The 20,454-nt window shown below is 44.5% G+C and overlaps 8 protein-coding genes across 8 annotated transcripts; 3 read left to right on the forward strand and 5 right to left on the reverse strand.

Moving 5' to 3' along the window:
• Nucleotides 1-92: 92 nt before the first annotated feature.
• On the reverse strand, nucleotides 93-1,185 carry IL334_007427 (uncharacterized protein; the record flags this gene model as incomplete). The annotated part of the gene is made up of 5 exons (XM_062939117.1): nucleotides 93-220; nucleotides 273-383; nucleotides 449-664; nucleotides 738-1,019; nucleotides 1,074-1,185. The coding sequence occupies 5 exons, from the start codon at nucleotides 1,183-1,185 to the stop codon at nucleotides 93-95; spliced, it is 849 nt and encodes a 282-aa protein (XP_062795168.1).
• A 345-nt stretch (nucleotides 1,186-1,530) lies between these two features.
• On the reverse strand, nucleotides 1,531-3,822 carry IL334_007428 (uncharacterized protein; the record flags this gene model as incomplete). The annotated part of the gene is made up of 8 exons (XM_062939118.1): nucleotides 1,531-1,618; nucleotides 1,675-1,716; nucleotides 1,798-1,923; nucleotides 1,992-2,521; nucleotides 2,576-2,855; nucleotides 2,905-3,032; nucleotides 3,097-3,209; nucleotides 3,288-3,822. The coding sequence occupies 8 exons, from the start codon at nucleotides 3,820-3,822 to the stop codon at nucleotides 1,531-1,533; spliced, it is 1,842 nt and encodes a 613-aa protein (XP_062795169.1).
• Nucleotides 3,823-4,338: 516 nt separating this feature from the next.
• On the reverse strand, nucleotides 4,339-5,977 carry IL334_007429 (uncharacterized protein; the record flags this gene model as incomplete). The annotated part of the gene is made up of 7 exons (XM_062939119.1): nucleotides 4,339-4,508; nucleotides 4,618-5,035; nucleotides 5,109-5,299; nucleotides 5,444-5,544; nucleotides 5,615-5,743; nucleotides 5,874-5,899; nucleotides 5,954-5,977. 7 exons carry the CDS (start codon nucleotides 5,975-5,977, stop codon nucleotides 4,339-4,341), a joined length of 1,059 nt encoding a protein of 352 aa, XP_062795170.1.
• A 330-nt stretch (nucleotides 5,978-6,307) lies between these two features.
• Nucleotides 6,308-7,323, reverse strand: IL334_007430 (uncharacterized protein; the record flags this gene model as incomplete). The annotated part of the gene is made up of 3 exons (XM_062939120.1): nucleotides 6,308-6,616; nucleotides 6,692-6,978; nucleotides 7,068-7,323. The coding sequence occupies 3 exons, from the start codon at nucleotides 7,321-7,323 to the stop codon at nucleotides 6,308-6,310; spliced, it is 852 nt and encodes a 283-aa protein (XP_062795171.1).
• Nucleotides 7,324-7,609: 286 nt separating this feature from the next.
• On the forward strand, nucleotides 7,610-9,011 carry IL334_007431 (uncharacterized protein; the record flags this gene model as incomplete). Its single annotated transcript, XM_062939121.1, has 4 exons — nucleotides 7,610-8,074; nucleotides 8,188-8,535; nucleotides 8,691-8,905; nucleotides 8,972-9,011. 4 exons carry the CDS (start codon nucleotides 7,610-7,612, stop codon nucleotides 9,009-9,011), a joined length of 1,068 nt encoding a protein of 355 aa, XP_062795172.1.
• Nucleotides 9,012-9,541: 530 nt separating this feature from the next.
• IL334_007432 (uncharacterized protein) lies at nucleotides 9,542-12,694 on the forward strand (the record flags this gene model as incomplete). The annotated part of the gene is made up of 16 exons (XM_062939122.1): nucleotides 9,542-9,590; nucleotides 9,666-10,027; nucleotides 10,089-10,166; nucleotides 10,228-10,309; nucleotides 10,361-10,412; nucleotides 10,493-10,630; nucleotides 10,699-10,870; nucleotides 10,954-11,146; nucleotides 11,206-11,272; nucleotides 11,331-11,386; nucleotides 11,451-11,652; nucleotides 11,721-11,812; nucleotides 11,893-12,090; nucleotides 12,142-12,234; nucleotides 12,288-12,469; nucleotides 12,542-12,694. 16 exons carry the CDS (start codon nucleotides 9,542-9,544, stop codon nucleotides 12,692-12,694), a joined length of 2,169 nt encoding a protein of 722 aa, XP_062795173.1.
• A 1,428-nt stretch (nucleotides 12,695-14,122) lies between these two features.
• Nucleotides 14,123-18,072, forward strand: IL334_007433 (uncharacterized protein; the record flags this gene model as incomplete). Its single annotated transcript, XM_062939123.1, has 12 exons — nucleotides 14,123-14,289; nucleotides 14,342-14,429; nucleotides 14,501-14,599; nucleotides 14,663-14,800; nucleotides 14,858-14,994; nucleotides 15,045-15,160; nucleotides 15,221-15,267; nucleotides 15,334-15,512; nucleotides 15,560-15,677; nucleotides 15,730-16,188; nucleotides 16,244-17,493; nucleotides 17,562-18,072. 12 exons carry the CDS (start codon nucleotides 14,123-14,125, stop codon nucleotides 18,070-18,072), a joined length of 3,309 nt encoding a protein of 1,102 aa, XP_062795174.1.
• Nucleotides 18,073-18,155: 83 nt separating this feature from the next.
• IL334_007434 (uncharacterized protein) lies at nucleotides 18,156-20,024 on the reverse strand (the record flags this gene model as incomplete). The annotated part of the gene is made up of 9 exons (XM_062939124.1): nucleotides 18,156-18,198; nucleotides 18,258-18,310; nucleotides 18,371-18,518; nucleotides 18,567-18,652; nucleotides 18,843-19,101; nucleotides 19,170-19,322; nucleotides 19,385-19,455; nucleotides 19,538-19,936; nucleotides 20,001-20,024. 9 exons carry the CDS (start codon nucleotides 20,022-20,024, stop codon nucleotides 18,156-18,158), a joined length of 1,236 nt encoding a protein of 411 aa, XP_062795175.1.
• Between the last annotated feature and the right edge of the window lie 430 nt (nucleotides 20,025-20,454).

The raw sequence follows: 20,454 nt of genomic DNA on the forward strand, positions 1-20,454 counted from the left end.
TCAAACCGTGGTTTCACCATCATTTTTACTACATATACTGGGTACTTTCTTTGCCTTCTGAGTGTGGTATTGATGGCAAAGACATGCATGGGCTATGCTAAAAACTGCCGTATCGAGATGATAACTTCCGCGTTCTTTTCTTGATGTACGGAGTGATTAGCGTTTGGTACGACAAGAAGTTCAGATCCAGAGATGCCCTCATGTATAACATACGATTGACCTATACCATCAAAATCAGTCATAACTACCATGTATCTGATGGAATAACTTACTTGGAGGACAAATCCAGTCTTTATCTCCTACAATGATCAATGTACGAGCTGTTATATCTTTTAACTTGGGTCTATAGTCAAAATACTTTTCGCCTTCCGAGTATAATTCATCTTTGATACAAAACAGTCAGACTCATAAATCACAAAGTGAGATTGCTGATTATCGAGAAACTTACTGTGTACTTGGGCACTTAGCCTTTTGGATCGACCTGCTTCCAATCCTTTATCTGGATCATATTCTCCTTCAGAATACAATGGTCCGATAGCGAACATGACCAATCTCATCTCATCGTCATCTTTGAAAGCGCCAAATACCTTTTTGAGCATATTCACAGAAGCCAAAGGTGCTCTATGTAACCTTTGTTGAAGTACTTCAATAGCTTCCACCTCGTCTAAAAACTTCGCCTTCAGTTTCCATTCTTTTTAATCTCTTTCCAGAAGGTGTGGAAATTATGTGATACTCACGCTCATGCGATGGTGCCGTCCCTCTTAATATCAAGTGGGATATCCCATTCGGATAAGTGATAGCATATTGTTGGGCTAAATAACCACCAAAACTTCCTCCGCATATAATGGCTTTCTGATCTCCGGCGAAATGGGCTCTCAGAGCTTCTATATCATCTACGATTTGAGCGAAAGTGTATGGAGGAGTGAAAGACGATTGACCATGACCGCGAAAATCGAATGACACAAGGTGGTATTCATCGCTTAGAGGTAGATAGGCTTGAAAATCAGAATCATGCGATCCTGCCCACCAGACGTTATGGTGAGCTCATCGCCTTATCTTAACGAAAAACATACCGAATCCACGCCCGCCGTGCAATGTGATAAACAATGGATTGGATGAGCTGCCAGCTTGTCGATACGCTAAATCTGCGCGATTGATCTTGACGAACTGGACGGGTGACGACATGACAACCTAGATCTAGTTGAACACAATTACTGCGCAGAGTTGCAATCCAAGCATACAAGATGACTGACATACACCATTACAAACACGAAATGCAATCAACAAGTGAATGGTAAAGTCAATGGTAAACTCGTACTCGTAAGGTACCGGATTGCGTGCGACATGATCTATCTTAACCCGAAGTCACCCGGAAGATCACCTTTGTTTTTCTATCCACTCAAGCATTGAAAATGACGAAAGAGTGTGCTTTTGAGAAGTACGAATGCAACAAGACCAACTATAATCTATATAAACTGAAAGATGTCCTCTCGACTGCAATGCAATTGAACCCAATCTTGAAAATCTGCTTTATGTAGCCATGATCGCTGTGAGTCTGAAGTGATGCGCGTTTGGATTTGTGGGATGAGAAGTGTTTTTGGCGACTTCGCAAGTAACGCTAAATGAGAGGTATGATAAGCTGCAGCGCTACCTGATAATGATGACACAACTTACTAATGATCACCTGGTGTCACCTTTTCATCGATATACGCAACGCTACACACCGATCATTGTCAGACCAAGTTTGAAAACATATTTGACAGTGATTTATGGCCAAGAGAATGATAGAAAACTTACATGGCCACGTTATATGATTTTTTCCAATACCCAGCTAAATGAACTGCTCCTTTCTCATTATCATCTACCCAGCACCGCGCATCGCCCAAATTGTAATGTTGACTTCTGAAATAGTACACAGCGACTCTACAAAACCAGAATATTATGTGTTAGCTTGTCGTCTTGGATTTTGACTTCTAATCATCATGACATACCTTCCAGCAGTGACTTTGATTTCCACTCGTATTCTTGCACCAGGTGTATTCGACACCCAATAATGTTTTTCTCCATTCCAAACGAAAGGCTCCCATCCTTCCGATGATGAAGGTGCCATTGGGTTTTCTTTATCATTTGCATCTGCGCAGTATAGTTCGGGTTGGATTAAACCTGTTATATGTTTGCCTGATGTCGGATCGGTTCTAAGAGGATCTACAACTTCTCGTAAAGGGGTGAACATCCCAACTGGAGGAACAGAATATGGGGTAGATGGCAGAACGAAATGACGTGATTCAGAAGCTATAGCTTCTAAAGGTTCCAGATCAAAGGTCTTTTCCCATCCTGGTGGAGGTGTAACGGGGTCTATCAAGTGTAATGTATCGAGGGGGAAAGGCACATCGACCAGTGACGAAAATGGATCGGATGTCAAGATGGTGTCGGTAGCATGAGGTACGACCGGAAGACCATAGTGAGAGAGCATGCATAACTCGGACTCGAGATAAGAAATGAGGAGATCGGCCAGTATCCGCTGTATCAAGACGGTCAGCATTTGCAATAGACAGTTTTTGATGGTTTAACTCACATGTCCACGAGCTTTGGGATGTACGAGATCAGGTTGGAAAAATGCTTCAGCCGTTGATTTTGGGTATCTCAGATAATGGTTGAATATCAATCGCTTCATTGATAAATAAGGTACGTCGTAGTAGAGTGCTATTGGAGCATGAACGATTTGAGGATCACCATATCCTTGATCTTGGGCTACTTGAGGACTCCAAGCTCCAAGAATCAAAATAGCAGGCTGAGTCTGGAATTCAGACAGAGCTCGTAGGAGCTGATCAAAGAACGCTTGATACAACAGATCTCTGCGAGAAATCAGCACAGTTGGTGGACATCGCAGATAATTTTACTCACGCTTGATCATTCACGTCAAATTCCAATACTATAAGATCGGTATCTGTTGCGATATGATGTGTTCCACAAAATGCATAATAACTTGAATCCATACCTCCAATAGCGCCATTTCGGAACTCGTGATCAGCCTAAGCACAACATAACAGTACAGATCAGCTATTTATCTCCCCAAGTCAGGCTTTGGTCACTTACATCAGGAAAAGTCCTTTCGAACCACTGTTTCAATAAAGTAGTGTAGCATCCTGGACCTCCAGGATCACCTTGAGGATAATCTGCACTTGGATGTACTCCATGACAAGCGGACACTACAATAATGGTGATGACGTTACCTTCAAGTACTTATATAAAGACTTTGACGAAACTTGGCATCGCCGAGAACTCACCACTACCACCCAGGACTCCTATTTTGACCGCTTTTCCTTCTCTAGCTTTCTGTAACATCCTTCTCATCCTCGCTCCTGTACCTTGAACCAATCTACTGTTTTTTAAACCCTCTTCTTGATATAATGAACATATTCTTTTCCCTTCATCCGTCACACCACATATACATTTCTCGATTATCTTCTCCTCGTATAGTGTTTCCCCTGCATTTGTCGAGCCAGAAGTGATGTGCACCTTCGGTAGAGGTGGTAAACCTTTTACATGTGGGTGTATTAAAGCGTAAATGAATAACAGGAAGGGCGGAAGTAATATTGCAAAACATGGTTTCCACCATCTCCTCAATATGAGATATGCGGTGGAATGTCGATGATGTCGGGAAGAGGAGCTGGACTGATTACGACCGTGAGATCGTGAGAGAGGGGGCGATGCGAGACCATTCGAGAGAAGAGGATGGGAAGATCCGGATGGTTCGGAGGATGAAGGTTGACCGTAAGATAGTAATTCGTGATCGTCGTCGCTGTCGCTTGAAGCGCCCATCATGCAAGCGGTGGTTCCCTTATGCCAATAGGGAGGATACCATGCTATGAACTGCTCACAGAAGATGTGAATTATCACTTATTCCACAAATAGCAATCGTATAATATCAGTTCCTAAAGAAGATGGACGCGTTGGAGATGATGGGTCAGATATCACGTGATCACTTCAATCTGTGACTATCACTTTAAAGTACTATCTACATACATCCCCTCTTCATTGCATCTAGCTACACCGTTAAAGAGCAGAGGGAATAGGACGAAGAAAGCAGGAGAAGATGTGATGGGAGCACTAGTAGGCAGACTAGGCAGAACGCGGCCTCTACTCGCTGGAAGAACATCACCATAGGAGGCAACACTCAAAGTGTGATTTACAAAATGCATTGATTCATTATTTCCATGCGTGTACACACGTCGTCTACTTCCCCCCAAAGCCATACTATGTGAGTTACTGTCTCGAACAACAAGTCACATCACACTTCGATATACCCACTGCCAACTCCGAATTGCAATTCTGCTTCTACTTTTTCTTTTCCTTTTCCTTTTCTTTATCTTCTTCCGCTTCCTTCTTCGCTCTAGCTACATCTTCGACTTTGACACCAGCAGCTTCGGCGGCAGCTTCATTGGCTTTATCTTGAGGTGATTTTGAATCTTCGAGCTCTTGTTGAGCGTTTTCAATCCGATTTTCAACTATTGTAGGGCAAGGACGAACATTAGCTTCTGCTTATGAGGTTGATGATTTCAGGGTGTCATGAACTTTTAGGGGTAGAAGAGGGAATGACTTCGATCGATGACTTACTCAGATCATGTAGAGCTAAGACAGTTCTGATCATAGCGCTCAGATAAACTACCAAAGTAGAATCATTCACTCCTACTCTGAACGCTTTTCCTAATTCCACGTCGCCACCTAATTGAGGTAATAATCCTACTATTTCCTGTAATTGATAGATGACTTGATGATTTATAGGTAATTTGCCTTTTCTCACGGCCAATAAATAGTCTTTAATCTCTATCAACCTTGAATGTAGACCTCTCAATGATTGTAATTGCGATGTTACTTTTGTAGATAAGGATTGCGTGGTGAGGAGTGATGATGATGGCGCTGATGATGAAGATGATATATCACGTAGTAGATGTTCGACACCGATTTCTTCAGCTTCTTCAGCTTCGATACTAGTCGGTACGTGTGTGAATGTTCTCTGAGTTGCTGTGCCATCCTGTTAATCAACAATGATAGAGATATCGGTCAGCCACGTCCGAATTGGTCTTTGCAGAGAATGAACCACTTACATCTTTGATTTCCTCCACAGCGAAATAAGCGTCCGTTGGAATACCTGTATCACCTCTACCTCCAGTAGCTCTAGTATCCACGATGACCATTACTGGACGAGGGCAGAATCGCTTGAAAAGTTCCGATATTTCAAGATCTGATGATCGGAGTCGAGGTCCTGTGTGGTAGAAACCTATAGGTCGCTCCTTTGCTAAAAAAATGATCAATGATTGTATGAGCAAACAACTCGCATTGCGTGAATGTGAGTTCAATTTGAAAGAGAGAGCGGAAGATTAATAGAAGGAGTAAAACAATTGCTGAATGATCGGTATGTTATACAACAAACTTAACTCACCATTCACTTTCCTGAACATCCTCCACATCTCTTCAACATAATCTAAATCTAAGAAGAACGTCCTGGGATCTTTCTCATCCTCCTCAAAGGGGATTGCGAAACTGAGGCGACACATCACGATTGTAAATATTTTTCACATACCTCTTCAGAAATACCTTACAATTGACTCACCTGTTAGCAACATTGATTATTCCGCCGTTATCTTGACCCAACAATACACCTAGCACTCTCTTGTTTTTGGAGAGTGGTACTCTAGCTGCATGATCGACTACTGAAAGAAGAACGAGTGGGTGAATCACGCTGCAATGCGATGAAAGATTGTGAGCTGTAAGGTTCCTTTCCTGACACGGCTTTGTCATGAGGGTAGATGAATCAGGGCTTGTATGACCATCTTAAACTGGATTGTATCGTAAAGAAAAGAAGGACATACACATTGACAGCACTGAGCTCGGTGACCTTTTGACAATATCAGCTGATTTCGAAGTCACTCTCGATCATTCTCCAGCTTACCTGCGCCGTTGTTAAACCTGGCATCTTTTCCTGTGTACTCTAGCTTTATGTTATATGATACAAATGTTCCAAAGATATCATTTCACGATGAAATATCATATCAAAGATGATTCAAACACGCGTCAGCGTCACCGAGTGGAGGGAAAGTCAGAGCCAAAAGCGCCACATCCATTGTATCACCGGATAATGCCGATGAAGACAATGATGAAGGGGATGATGATCATGACGAAGACGAGAAGAATGATGGTGAGGGTGAGGGGGCATGCATAGAATATATATACATATATACATATACAACAAGTCAACACAAGGCACAATCAACCATGCTTCATGACACCTTTGTCTCTAGATAAATCACAGGACCCGTCCTCCCCAAGGGGCAAGTCTACGTTGTATATCATCTAAGCCGTCTTCTATCCTTTTTAGAGTGCCTTCTAATGTACCTATCCTCCTGACTTCTATTACGAGCTCTTTTGAACCTCTTCTCGTCGATGAGACGGGTTGGGAATGGAGATATACCTGAGCCCAAGTGGGAGTCAGGGTGACACTCATATGTGATTGAGGCAATGGTAGGCCTTGAGGGGGTGGACTGGGCGAGGAAGTAGCTGAGACGATATATGTAGAAGGTAGACTTAACAGAAGATCTTCTATGCGTGCTGTTGGCTATTCATATTAGATACGATATTCAGCGATTTTTCCTCTTATAGAGCAGCATGGACTGGTAGAAAGTTAATTCACCTGTAATCTGCCGAATATATCACCAATCGCTTCTCCTTCTTCACTAAGCGAGCTCTCGACTTGTCTCAATTCTTGTCCCACTCTAACAGCTATATATCTATCGAAGATTGCAGTTTCTCGTCCTCTACCTTCATACACTGAAGTACTGGTGGTATCGATGTCCGCATTACCAAGCGCTGGATCGTCGAGATGAGATGATTCATATGGGAATGGATCTGATGAGTAGTTAGGTCTGATATGTGATAAATATGATTCAAGGTATAATCCCCTCAAGATCGAAGTAGCAACTATTTGGGCGTACCGTAGATATAGTAGTTCATCAGCTGGAAGATCGTTTATATCTTTCGCTTGAGAAGAATCGGTCACTCATACTCACCCAGCCAGAATACACGATTCACACCTCTCAGTCCGCGGAACAAAGCCCATATCCTCCTTACACGCTCCTCCTCTGGATCAGACCAGAACTTCGAAGGAGTCGACCGTTGATCTAGAGTGAGACTAAGGATCCGATGGACCAAATGAAGGGGTAGCAATGATATCCCTTTCTTGTTCGCTTGGCTTCGATTGTACGCTCTGTACGTAGAGGTCGCTGCGTATGGAGGTGGTGGTGCTATCGATGGTGAGTTGTACATTGTGACTGGTGCAAAGTCAGAGAAGAGTAATATATATGCTATATAACAGGATATGTGATCTGGAAATGACCGCGTATGGTGCAATAACCGATCCATTCTTTCATTATGACGTACTTTCTTTCAAACTCCAAAACCTCCATTTCATCATCATCTACGCTGCTCCCCCCCCCTCCCCGATTCACATATATAAGGTAGAACATCATCTGCGTGTTTCTTCTTTCCTACCCATTCTCACAATCTTCCCACTGCCTTATCACTAATCACAAGAAGCAATTCACAGATTAAGATGTACCGACTATCAGTCACCCGCGCATTACGAGCTCCAGTCTCCACCAGAGCATTCTCAGTATCCACCGCTCGATGCAATAAAGGTCCACCCACCACCCAAGGACACTCAACTGAGAAATCACAACAGATCGGTCACTCGGACGGAGACGTAGGATCAGCTTCAGTAAGAGCAGGTCAGAACGCAAAATCCAACTCGGAGAAGGGGAAAGCACCTGGTAAAGACCAACCTTTCGATGCAGCAAGGCAAGGATCTACAGGCGGAACAGCCAAACCATCAGAAGCTAAAGGAGATGCAAAGGATAAAGGTCAAGCAGGTGCTCTGAAAGATCAAGTTGGTGGTCAAGATGAAGCTGCTCCAGGTGTGGAATTTGGTAAAACCGAAACTGCAGCAGGTGGTTCTTATACAGATAGTGTCAAAGAAACTGTGAACGCTGGTTTTAACAGTTTAAAGAAATTGAGGAGCGTGAGTTAAATCATCAATCCCACGTCATCCTTCTTGATCTCACGATAAATGACAATGAACATATTCATATCGGAGGTTCGATTAGGAGCTAATGTCTGATCTCTAACTCTCAGGAAGGCAAAAACTTCCACACATCAGCACGACAGTTCTACCCTGGTAAAGGGGAATCACCATCCGCCGATGCTGACGGATCCCGAAAACCCAAAGACACCAACCTCGAAGGTGATCAGAACGAACACTTGAAGCATTCCGCTCCCGGCACAGGCGATTCAGGTAAAGGAAACGCAGCCGAAACACCTCATTTACCTTCTCGAAAAGGTGATATCACCAGTGGTGGAAGTGGAGCGCCAACCGCCCCACAATCCGGTAAAAGAGCTTTCTCAACTTTATCCAGAAGAGATGCTGCCCAACCTCCCAAAGGTTACGCCAAAGCACTTCCTCATGACGAAACAAGCGGTTATGTAGGTTAGACATTTCTTTATTCAATCTTGTATTTTCATTGTTCAAAGACAAAAAGAAGGAATCATTGTTGAAACAGTAAAGGCTCAAAAATGGTGAAAAGCATGCAACGTATATTTGTTATTTTGATTGCTGATTCTGGATTGTATGACCGCAGAACCAAGTTCAAAATGCACCTCCTGAAGCTTTACCACCTCGACTCGACTCAACTTACTCCAAAGAAGCTACTCAAGATCCTGAACCAGGTCAACAACCCTCTTCCAAAGTAGATTTCTCCAGTACAGCCGTAGATCCCCCCAATGAAGCTTTGAGGCAAGCTGCCAAAGATGGAACTTTGGCTGATAGGAATGAACAGCCCCACGCCGAGTTTGGGTGAGTTGATTCGGCATTCAATACGACTGAGAGGACTTTTATGGACTAATCATGCACGTCCGACAGTGAATTGGGAAACAAAGAAGCTTGGAAGCACAGAAAGTAGATACACCTAGGGAGAGATGTGTTCATGATCGGCGGATTGGCCCAGCCATAGCACCACACTACGGCATTGAAGGGAAAAAAGGAGACCAGTGATGAAAACATGTATTCATATAGCTTAACACATGTATCTTCTACACCTTGCTTTGTTGCATGATGTGGTTGGCATGCATGTGACTATGTAACGATCCAATATAATATCAACAGCTTTGAACGGTATGAGCATCATCGTTGGGATAGCAATTGCCGATTCGAAAACAAATAACGTCACCGAGCTAATACGATCGCGCCAGTAGTGACCCCAGCCAAAAATCCAACAACATTCCATCTCGACATCCCTTCTCTTTCTTCTTGCTTCATCTATCTGTGTACAAATTCTCGTCGCCGTTATCTCAAGCTTAGAATCCTCCTCTCCGAGTGTAGGTTCACTCATCGTCAACCATGCTCGGCTTGAGCCTGGGCTTTCGTTTACAGTCCGGTAGCTTTCGACATGGGTTACTTCGCTGCTCGGCCGAACTTCCAGTGACAAGATGTATGTCGAGCAAGAATACTGGTGCATTGAGGTCACTGTCGACCCAAAGAGGTACGTGAACTGTCTCACAAGTGAAAAGTCTACCATAATATACGCTAGCTGACATCATGGACTCAATTATTTAAGTCAATCGTCCTCCTGTCTACATCGCTTCAAAAGGCCCAATTTCACTCTATATACGGCGTAAATCAACTACCTCATCTTCCCCTTCCCCTTCCACTTCTTATTCTGCTTCAGCTTCCACTCCTGCTCCTCCTTCCGATAGCTTGACAACACCGACAGGGTCATCGGCGGTCACTCAAACTGATTCCGCAGAAACTTCAAAGCGATCCATCTTTTCTCGAATATCAGCCAATTTATCGTTGAAGCCAGTAGGAGAAACTCACACTAAAGAAGGAGAAGAAGAGAATCATGGATCAAGCAGTGTGAAGAAGCTGTTGGAATTGGCCAAACCAGAATCTAGAAGTTTAGGTATTGCCGTTGGATTGGTATGTCACAACGCCGTCGAGCGGGAAACGGGACTGACTGTCAGATTGATGCGTTTTTTAGTTGTTGATCTCTAGTTCGGTCTCAATGCTTGTCCCCTTGACTATTGGAAAATTGATTGATTTCTTCTCTTCGAACCAGGTGAGGTAACCTCTCTTTCGTATAAGATGATCAGAATGCTCTACTAACACAATCGTCTTAGGCTCAATTCCTAGGATTATCGTTTCCTGTAGCTGCTGGATTGTTAGCTGTGACTTTCTGTATAGGAGCAACCGCGAATGCTGGTGAGTAGGATAGCACAATCATCCAAACTTAGCTGAACATCGTATCCTCAGCTCGTGCCATCATCATGCGAACATGTGGTCAACGAATTATCGCTCGAGTCAGGTAAGTTTCACCGCAATCGTCACAATTTTACAATCCGTACTCAAAGAGAAGGTCGCTGATTGACGTATGTACGTGAACAGGAACCAAGCCTATCTCTCTACGTTACGTCAAGAACCTGAATTTGCGGATAGATCAGCGGGCGATATCGTTTCTCGTTTGAGCGTAGATACGAATATATTGGGAGATAGTGTGACTTCGAATCTATCTGATGGGTTGAGGTGGGTGGCATCTTTCATCTTGCTTAGTCATCAGCTGTACCAGGCTGATATCTGTATGCGCGCTTTAGGGCTCTGATTTCAGCGACCGTTGGGGTAGCAGCTATGTTTTGGATTTCAGCGAAATTGACTCTGGTTATGCTTTGCGTTGTGCCACCTGTATCGCTTGGTGCTGTATTTTACGGCAGATACCTAAGAAAATTGTCAAATCTCACCCAAGAAGCTGTTGGAGAGATGTCGAAGGTAAGTTCATTCAGCTCTTCACTACGAGACAGTCATTGGGATGTCCGCGGGGATAGCAATACTGATGTGACTGAGCCGTATAGACAGCCGAAGAGAAACTGAACGCATTTAAGACAGTCGCTGCATACAACTCTCAGCCTCTTGAAGCTACACTATTCTCGAAGAAGGTCGATCAGGTTTTCCAATTAGCGAAAAAAGAAGCTTATATGACTGGTATATTTTGGGGCGCAAGCGGATTGACTGGAAATTTGGCTATGCTGTGTCTACTTGGATACGGTAAGTTGCTCAAACCAACGAGATCTGAGATGCACTGAAGAGCTAAAAAAATGGGTTAGGCGGTCATTTGGTTTCTATTCATGAGATCACTGTTGGTGATTTAACATCACTCCTGATGTATAGCGCGTGAGTACCTAGTGTACATCAATACAAGCCGAGACCGACATACATGTTCTTGTTTTAGTTATGTCGGTGGATCTGTATCTGGTATGACCGGCTTCTTCACAGGATTGATGCGAGGTATGCCTCTTTCTCTGAATTCTCCACTGAATAGTATCTGACCAAATCTATCGACTGTTTATAGGTGTCGGAGCCGGCTCTCGTGTTTTCTGGCTCCTTGATCGAACATCACACATTCCCCTGAACAAAGGTATCAAGCTCGACCACTCGCGGAATGGTCCTATATGCTTTGAAAATGTGCGATTCAGGTATCCTTCAAGGAAAGAAGTTGAAGTACTGAAAGGAATGAGCATGACCATTGAACCTGGCACAAGTGTTGCCTTAGTGTAAGCGGGTGCTACCTTCCTAATCTCACGTTCGGCCCCCAGGCGCTGATTCATTAATACCTATGTAGGGGCTCAAGTGGTAGTGGCAAAACCTCGGTACAGCAGTTGCTCAGCAGATTTTATGATCCCGATGAGGGAAAAGTCACTTTCGACGGTACTGGTGAGTGGTAACGTATACTTTTCAAAACTTGATGTGCTGAGCCAACATCGTATGACCGATGTTTTATTTGTTTCATTCAGACATCCGAGAATTTGCTCCCGAATCATGGCGTGATCGTATAGGTGTTGTTTTCCAGGATCCCATCCTTTTTGCTGGGACAGTTCATGAGAATATAGCATATGGGTCCTCAAACGCTACACGGGAGGATGTTGAAGAGGCCGCCAAATCCGCAAATTGCGATTTCATATGGGATCTACCGCAAGGCTTCGATACTCTGAGTGAGTCCCCTTACTTCCTCACGATTTGTGTGCTGACATAAACGGTATCAGTTGGAAAAGCAAGTTTGAGTGGTGGACAACGGCAAAGAATTAGCATCGCTCGGGCCTTAGTCAGAAATCCTTCGATCTTGCTGCTGGACGAAGGTGAGTACAATCTTCCACAAATGTTTCTGCAAATCGCTAACCATATCGTTCAGCAACCTCTGCTCTTGATTCGAAATCCGAAAATGCAGTAAATGCGGCTATAGACGACATCATTCGTCAAAAGAATATCACCGTTATTCTGGCCGCTCATCGACTATCGTCCATCGCTCGAGCTGGTAGAGTCGTCGTATTGGAAAATGGTGTTGTATCGGAGTCAGGACGATATGATGTATTAGTGAGTATCTCCCTGAATCTCCATCAAGCGTTCGTATACCGTGATTGTGGATGCTAATGGCCACTTGTTTAGTCGAGAAAAGAAGGAAGTAGATTCAGGACTCTGATGGCGGCTCAATTGCTCGTGGAGAAATCATCGGTACACAATGACCAACCTGAACCGGAAAAGGGAGTGGAGGGTGAAAATGTCCAAGAAAAGGAGAGTCAAGTATCATCACAAACATAATCGTATTTCTGCATAGACAAAAATGCAATCGCATAGCATAGGTCAAGTAATCACCAAGCAGGATTATGGGGTCAGGGATATAACTTGACGGCCTCTAAAGGATCACGTGGCCCGATCTCAGAGGAACTGACAGCTCCGCTGGGAGCGACAGTTTCTACCTGAACAATCAATATGACTACGTCTCGATGTGTTGTTGACGTTGGTATAGATCCGATACGTAGTTAAATATATATGGACCGATTGAACTGCTTTGTTATCCAATTTGACCATTCGGTTTAGAACATCGCTTCGAACGATTGCCAAGCCTTCTGGCGGACTCCGGCTTTCATAGCTGGTGCGCGGCAGTGAATGGAATTCAGGATACGCTGCTAACGACTTTCTGGCTGCTGTGAAAAGCGATCTGAATTGTTACTTCATTTATCAATCCAATGACAGTGCGCTTCGATCGACGCTTCAAAGCTTATTCATCCAGGGGGAAAGTCCATTGAATGTTGATCGTATGGGAACCGTTTGACGCTCAATGAGATGGACTGTGCATATCATTACAATCGTGGAGATTGTTGTAACATCGGCATGTTATCATGGTTCAATCGCCGCAGGGCTGAATATGCTGAATGCCACTGCCGTCCTGATTATTCGGAAACATTGAGTCCGAGTTGCCAAAAGCTAAGCAACAAATGGCTTATCTAGGAAGCAATTCATCGTATTCGTCGTTGGCGATTTGACGGGAAAGATGAAGCGAACAAAGACGACCAGTGACGCTAGCATGAATGAATATAGTTTGTGTTCAAGTTCGATATTATAAGAGGCAGTTTATATAGTAATTTCAGCCTAATAACAAAAACGCGATGAATGTGCTAAAAGATCTTCGCTTCCTTCGATCGTGCCTGGGTATGATCCTTCATGTGACAGAATTGTCCCGCTTTCGATATTAGATGAATAACCTAGTACATACAGTGGTACATCATTGATCACAGTTGATGCCTTCACGAACCAGGGAACAGACGATCGATGGTACGGCACCCATACTGGTGATAAAGGCTTAACCCAATGGACAGGTGAACGGTCATAGTCACGTAATCGACAGTCGCATTCCGGACAGCTCGGACAGGTACATCTACAGTACCATCCCGGCTTTAGCGTCCGAGATAAAAACGAGCTATCCAGGCGCACGTACAACTTATTGAACAGGAAACCAAGGAGATGCCTCAGGTTAAACATCATTAACGGCACAATGCTTATTCGGCTCCGGCTCTGCGAGACACGTCCCATCCAGTTGCATCTTAATTCTGGAAACGAAATGTAAGAGCAAACTACTGGGCGAGACTTATATCAAGTACGAAGGGCGGCGAGCAAAACTCCCTACACAAGTAGATTCTTGTTTATTATCAGTACTCGAGATATCAGAAATCACTGAGACAGTCCAAAATGGCAGAAGATTCTGCGTTACCGTCGAAGTTCGGTGTGCATATCATACCGTTGAAAGGGAAACCCCTAGCCACAGCCACCTTCTTTCCAGAAGAATTGGAAAAGCTAGCAGCAAAGAACGGCGGAAAAGCCGGGTCACTAGCGCTACAACACCTGAAATTTAAATTGTGAGTCTGTGCTCACTCTCAATGCTGCACTGAGCTGAATCAGATATACTAGGCCAAAAGGATCACATTTCTGTTTCGCCGAGGGAGAAGAGATAGATGACGACACATCTATCGCAAGTTACTTTGAGTTCAGTCCCGAAGTAAGTCAGTCCTGACAAACTGTGCATGTTGGCTGTCGCGTGTAGATAACCCGCTAATCCTTCTCCGCAAGTCCGGAGAAGAACCTAAGGACTCTATCAGTAAGAAGGTCCAAATTATCAAGATATGGTACTCGGTTGTGGAAGAACCATTAAAAGAGAAAAAAGATGATGTGGGTGTACACACCAGCTGTGACAGGATCAACAAGAGGGAGCTCTAATGTTTGTAGAAACAGGTGTCCACTAAGCAGGACGAAACGCCCGCAAAGAAGCAAGGCGACAAAGATAAACCAAAGGCGGGTAAAGCGGGTAAGAAGGAGAAAGTCGAAGAACCAGAAGAAGAAGAAGAAGAAGAAGAATCACAGATTAGCAAGGTGAGCTTGAATGATACCTTATCAGGATGTTTAATAACTCGCTTTGAGGAATTGTAGTCAAGACTCTTCAAAGAGGGTCGGTTGACGGATACACCTAAAGACCGAGGGAAGCTGAGTGAAAGGTCTGTGAAAGATCTCGTAGAATCAGTTGGCGGGGATGTCAGCAAGATAAAGCCAGGTGATTTTCAAGCCAGGTACGTTCTGATTGTAAGGTTCACATTCGACGACTCTGATCCCTTTCTAGCGGGTTACGCAACATGAAAGCCGCAGACTGGAGGAAAGTACAAGACAACCTGCAATACATGTGTGGTTACTATCCAAGTTCCGATAAAAAGAAGTTTCTCACAGCCCCTTCTCCTGGTATGTTGTGTCAACTGGACTATTCGTATCACGGCATGAAAGTTGACCTCGGTTCAATAGCATTCAGACTGGTGAATAAATCCGATCGAAAGCCCGAACCGACACCTGTATGTAAAGACCCATTTTAGCTCACTGAACGGAAATGGATCTGATGTAGATGCCCGTTATCACAGCAAAAGGGGATTTCCTCCGTTTCCGAAGCGGTATTGGATGATACCGCTGTTGAAAGGGAAATCCCACGTTTCCATACCGCAGGTCTCAAGACAACAATTGACGTTCAGTCGTACAGGTCTGAAGAGGATATAGAACATACTCTTAGCGGTTTCAACAGCAAGAATTCCAAAATTGCTTTGTACGTACCGCACGTGTGGTCAGGACAATAGCTGATCAGAAAATCAGGGGGATCGAGACGCCACGAATACAGGCGGGTATTTCTGCCAGTCAAGGCTCGACTAAAGAGACCGCATCCAGGGAGACAACTACTAGATCAACCAATAAAGTAGTTGCGAGCTGGTCTGTCAGTCATTCAAATTTCGTCCAAGCGATGCTTACTGACTGATCCGCTTTAGATTCCGGTTGTGGAACTCGTGTTGACCCGAGCATCAACTGAAATTCACCCAGAGTGCCAACAACGCTTACGAGAGCTGAAGACAAATGGGACATATGCCAAAGCCGTTGACTTCCTGAAAGATTATGGTACCACTTACTCTACACGAATTATACTGGGAGGTAGACTTTACAGTAGTCAAGATGTATCTGCAAACACGAAAGAATCGGTTTCAGAAGCTGAATCAACCTTCAAAAGATCAGTCAACGCTAACATCGCAGGTGGAAGTGGGCCAGTATCTGTCAAAGCTTCAGGAAGTCACAACACTGAAAGTGGGAGTGCAAGCTCAAGCCTGAATAATAGCTCTGCCGAGTCCACCAAGCTCGCTTGGACCGCTTATGGCGGCGAAGGCATCTTTGCGCAAGGCCCAGTCGATTGGCTCCCCACGGTAGCCAACTTCAATAACTGGCAGATAATCGAGGCGAGTTCTTCCCGTCGTTCCACAACCCCATCACTGACAGAAAAGTTTACTATAGCACGTGGAAGTGACAAGTCTTATCCATGCTTTCGACGATTATGCAGGGTTTCAAAACACATCATCTAATCTATTGGCGCTTCTAGCACCTGCTTCTCTCATTAAGCCTGCCGCGTTGCCATGGTTGTCGTCAATGTACAACGCAGTGAATGAGTATGAGGAGAAGATCGGCTGTATCGGACACTCATTCTCATCTGTCGACCTTCCGAAGCCCTTCAAGAAACCCTTTACCGTGAAGGAGTCTAACGTTTATCAAGAGGCTGCTTCAGAGCAGAATTCGCTTGCAGAATGGACATTTCTCAAAACCAATCAAGCCGTAGAACTTTACGCTCAAAAGAAAGTAGAAAGACCCACAACAGAATACGGCGTAGTGCCCTTCCCTGAACAACTCACGTACTTGGATGTGTCTGAGCGATCTTTCACTGTGATTCTCCGTGTTCAAGGACCAGAAATGGCCTCAAGGGCTGATCCTATCAATCTCATCTGGACCACTGAAGCGCTAGAAGCCATCACAGCTGGGAAAGAAGACAAGAAAGCTTTCAATGCTAAGTATGGTGATCGATTCATCACCGGGTGGACTTTACAACGTTCAATGTATGCGATTTTCCGGATATCTTTTGACAGGCTCCGAGACTTTGATAAGGCTGCTGGTTTCGTAGATTACGATAAATTGGAAGAAAAAGGCATTCAGGATGGACTGGACTGGATGAGAATTCTTATTTTCCTTAAGGGCGTGAACGCAAGTGCCACCGTATTGACCAGTAGCTGGGATGATAGAGGTTACTTGGCTGAAGAGTACAATTCATTGAATACCTCAATGTTCGATACGATAGTCACCAAGATGAGCAGTATTAAGAACGCACAAAGCATCCCAACCAAGGTCTTCAGCAACTCTTTCATAGAACTTCTCCCAGATTTCAACTTCCCCCCGCAATTCACACTTACTCCACAGGATCCCGAAGGTTTGGAAATAAAGCGAAAGGAGTGTATAATCTACTTTGCCAAGACTGCGGCAAACGCAAGATTTCCCGTTCTGCAAGAGGGCTCGGAAGTCAAAAAGGATATTGAAGAAAAGATTCGAGGCATCGCAAGAAGGATTCGAGAACAAGAGAGATCAATGAAAGGTCTTGGATATCCCGTCGAAAAAGTCATCGATTTCAAGGAAAGGATTGACTACTTACGAAAGGATGCGGAAGATCAACTGGCTGCTTGCGGGTGGGTCAGACAGAGCATATCCGCTGAGAGGGAATTGTAAGTCTCACTTGTCAACAATCCCGTCAGGCGGTAGACATAACAAGTATTGATGATTCCGTCTGCAGCTTCCGAAGTGGTACTAACGCAAGAAACACTCCCTCAAATTGGGCGCCCCATGAAGCCGATCGGCGTGAACACAAGGACGCCGTTGACCGAGTCAACGAGACAATTCACAGACCGGAAGAGCTCCGTATCGATTATGAGTGGTCGACCTTTTCAGCTCCGGCTGATGAGAATTATCTCAGAGTCAGTCCTCCAGGAAACAACTGGAAGCTCGTTGGGTGGGAGATGGTCAGTCATAATGGGAGTGAATATGGCGGGGGGAGCTGGTACCCTGCTGTGGATAGAGGCGGGATGCAATTCCGCCCACCAAAGTGGGAGAGTGATGAGGACCTTTTCGTCTGGAAGCGTAACCCATACATCATCCACCATCGGGCTGACCTGAAATCCCATCATTGGGGATTGAAAACATGGTGGTTATCTACCGGCTATTATCCTTTGAAAGAAGACCTTCTGTTCGATTTTAAAATCGACGGAAAAGATCACAGAAAAAGTGGATTGACATTTGGGCCGTGATAAAAGCGCATATTTGTAATATGAAACACAATGATGCATAGCCATTGTATCAATTGTTTGTTGCGAGAAATAACGATTGTATCTTAATTTATGGTTACAAGTTTGACGTCGAATTTGAGAGTGGAGCTAGAAAAACGTTTTAGCACGTAGCACTGCAAATTGGATATTGAGCCACAACGACTCACTTCTTGGGAATACCAGGAATCTTCTGGTTCCCGTAGGCGAGCTGAGGGGGAATCTGCGACAATAAAGGTTAACATGACTTTCCACTGAACAACAAAACCACTTAAAAACTCACGGTTAACCTTCTTTCTCCACCAACAGCCATACCAGCTAAGCCTTCATCCCAACCTCGGATGACTTCACCTTTACCAAGTTGGAAAGAAAATGGTTTACCGGCAGTGTTGGAGTCGAATTGTTTTCCGGTGGTAAGTTTACCAATGTATCTAAATATTGTTAGTCTATATAATTCTGCCAGTTTGCATTATGCTCACCTCATTCCCAGTCGTTTCCCGGTTTTGGCAACGGGACCATCGCCGACTTTGATATCCTCAATAATGAGACCGGAAGGGAGAGTTCTCTGTGAGCATGATCAGATCGTCAGTACATTGTCTAAAGCGTGATTAATATACAAGAACGATGGTAATGCATGAGGCGGTATATTGAATCTAGTAAAGGGGCACAGTATATGCAGGTGGACACTAGGGCCGCGATGCAATAGTACTTCTATATGGAGAGTGAAACAGGAAGAAGCTGGTTTACTTCCTTACCTTTGAAGGTTTCTTCTCCTCTTTCTTCTCAGCGACAGGAGCAGTCTCAGTCTTAGCCTTCTTAGCCAGCTTCTTCTTTTGGTTCTTGCTTAAGCCTTCGGCATCGACAGAGGCGGCAGCCTTGGCGGGAGATTCGATATCCTCAGCCTTTCGCTTTTGAGTGGGTTTAACCTCAGCAACGGCAGCCTTCTTGGGCTTGGCCGCGGCAGCAGGAAGAGCTTTCTTGGCAGATTTTTCAGCGGGAATTTCGGTGATCCTGCTAGAAATGTGAAGAAAAGAACGTCAGTCTCTTGGCTTCATATAGCTCGTAATGATGGCGAGACTTACGCAACAGCCTCTTCCTCGTCGGTGTCAAGCTCAAGATCCTCATCAGAACCGTAGATGTCAGAGTAATCATCATCACCTGAAAATTCCGAGTCCTCTTCGTCGGAAGACCAGTCAGGGAATTGGTCGATGTAGTTACCGAGAAGGTGAACGGCGCTGATGTATGGTGTTATCAGCTGAGAGCTCTAAACGAGTCATCAAAAATGAAAGAGACTTACTTGTCACCGGTGGTCTCGAACATGACTACATCACCCTCGACAAAGGTGAGGTTAACGGTAGCTTGCTCAGTCTGAATGTACCAAAGCATCAGCAACGAGATCATGGGTATAGAGTAATGGTATAGAGCAGGCTTAAATGACACGACCACTCACTCGACCGGCAGTAAGAGCAGCGATAACACTGGTCTCCTCAATGTCAATATCGCTGAAATCATCATCTTCGGAATCCTCCTCATCGTCATCCATGTCCTCGTCGTCCTCTGCTTTTGAAGCAGACTCTTTCTTGATACCATTGGCCTTGACTGCTTTGGGCTTCTCCTCCTCTTCTTCCTCCTCTTCATCATCAAGCTCCTCGTCGAATTCTGAATCGTATTCCTCAGAATCAAACTCGGAATCACTGTCCAAAGCATTGGCAGGAATGGGGTTGTGGGTGACCTTGATTACCGATCGACCATCGGCGGAAGCGAGCTCTTCACCAAGGGCAACATTGGTGATTTGGAAGTCTCGTCGGACGTAGATGGGGTACTTCTCCCCGGGGATAAGGGTGAGAGACTGTAGCACAATCGTCAGTTGAACTTGCGTGAAGAACGCATGATATGTACAGCCTTCGACTCACCCAGAGGTTCATTTTGACGGACATTTTGGATAATTATACTTTTGATTGTGTTGACAAGAAATGGAAGAACAGGTGTTACTGAGAAGAGGAGAAAAGAAAGAAAAGGTTGAGCGACAAAAGATGTTTATATCTCGTCTCTCTCCACAAACTTTCAAAATTCTTTCCAACTTTTTTTGAAAATATTTTGAATCATCAGGCACGTGTGGGTGGCAATATCTCATTACATAATGTGTAAGTTGTGTCTGGCAATCACGTGGTAGATGGCTCGGTGTTTTTCGGGATTACGCGAGAGTGTGGCACTGTATCCGTTCTGTTCACTCTGGTTTATGACGTTGATACGAGTTAGTTTCACCAAATGTCATCCTTATCCTTGCCAATCTCGTGTCGCAAACAACCTAGTCAATAGCGGCATCCAATACCACTCACCATCGTATATCCTCCCACCCGCCCCCTC

The sequence above is a fragment of the Kwoniella shivajii genome, chromosome 10 (genome assembly GCF_035658355.1).
Source record: "Kwoniella shivajii chromosome 10, complete sequence".
NCBI classification, from domain to species: Eukaryota; Fungi; Basidiomycota; class Tremellomycetes; order Tremellales; family Cryptococcaceae; genus Kwoniella; species Kwoniella shivajii.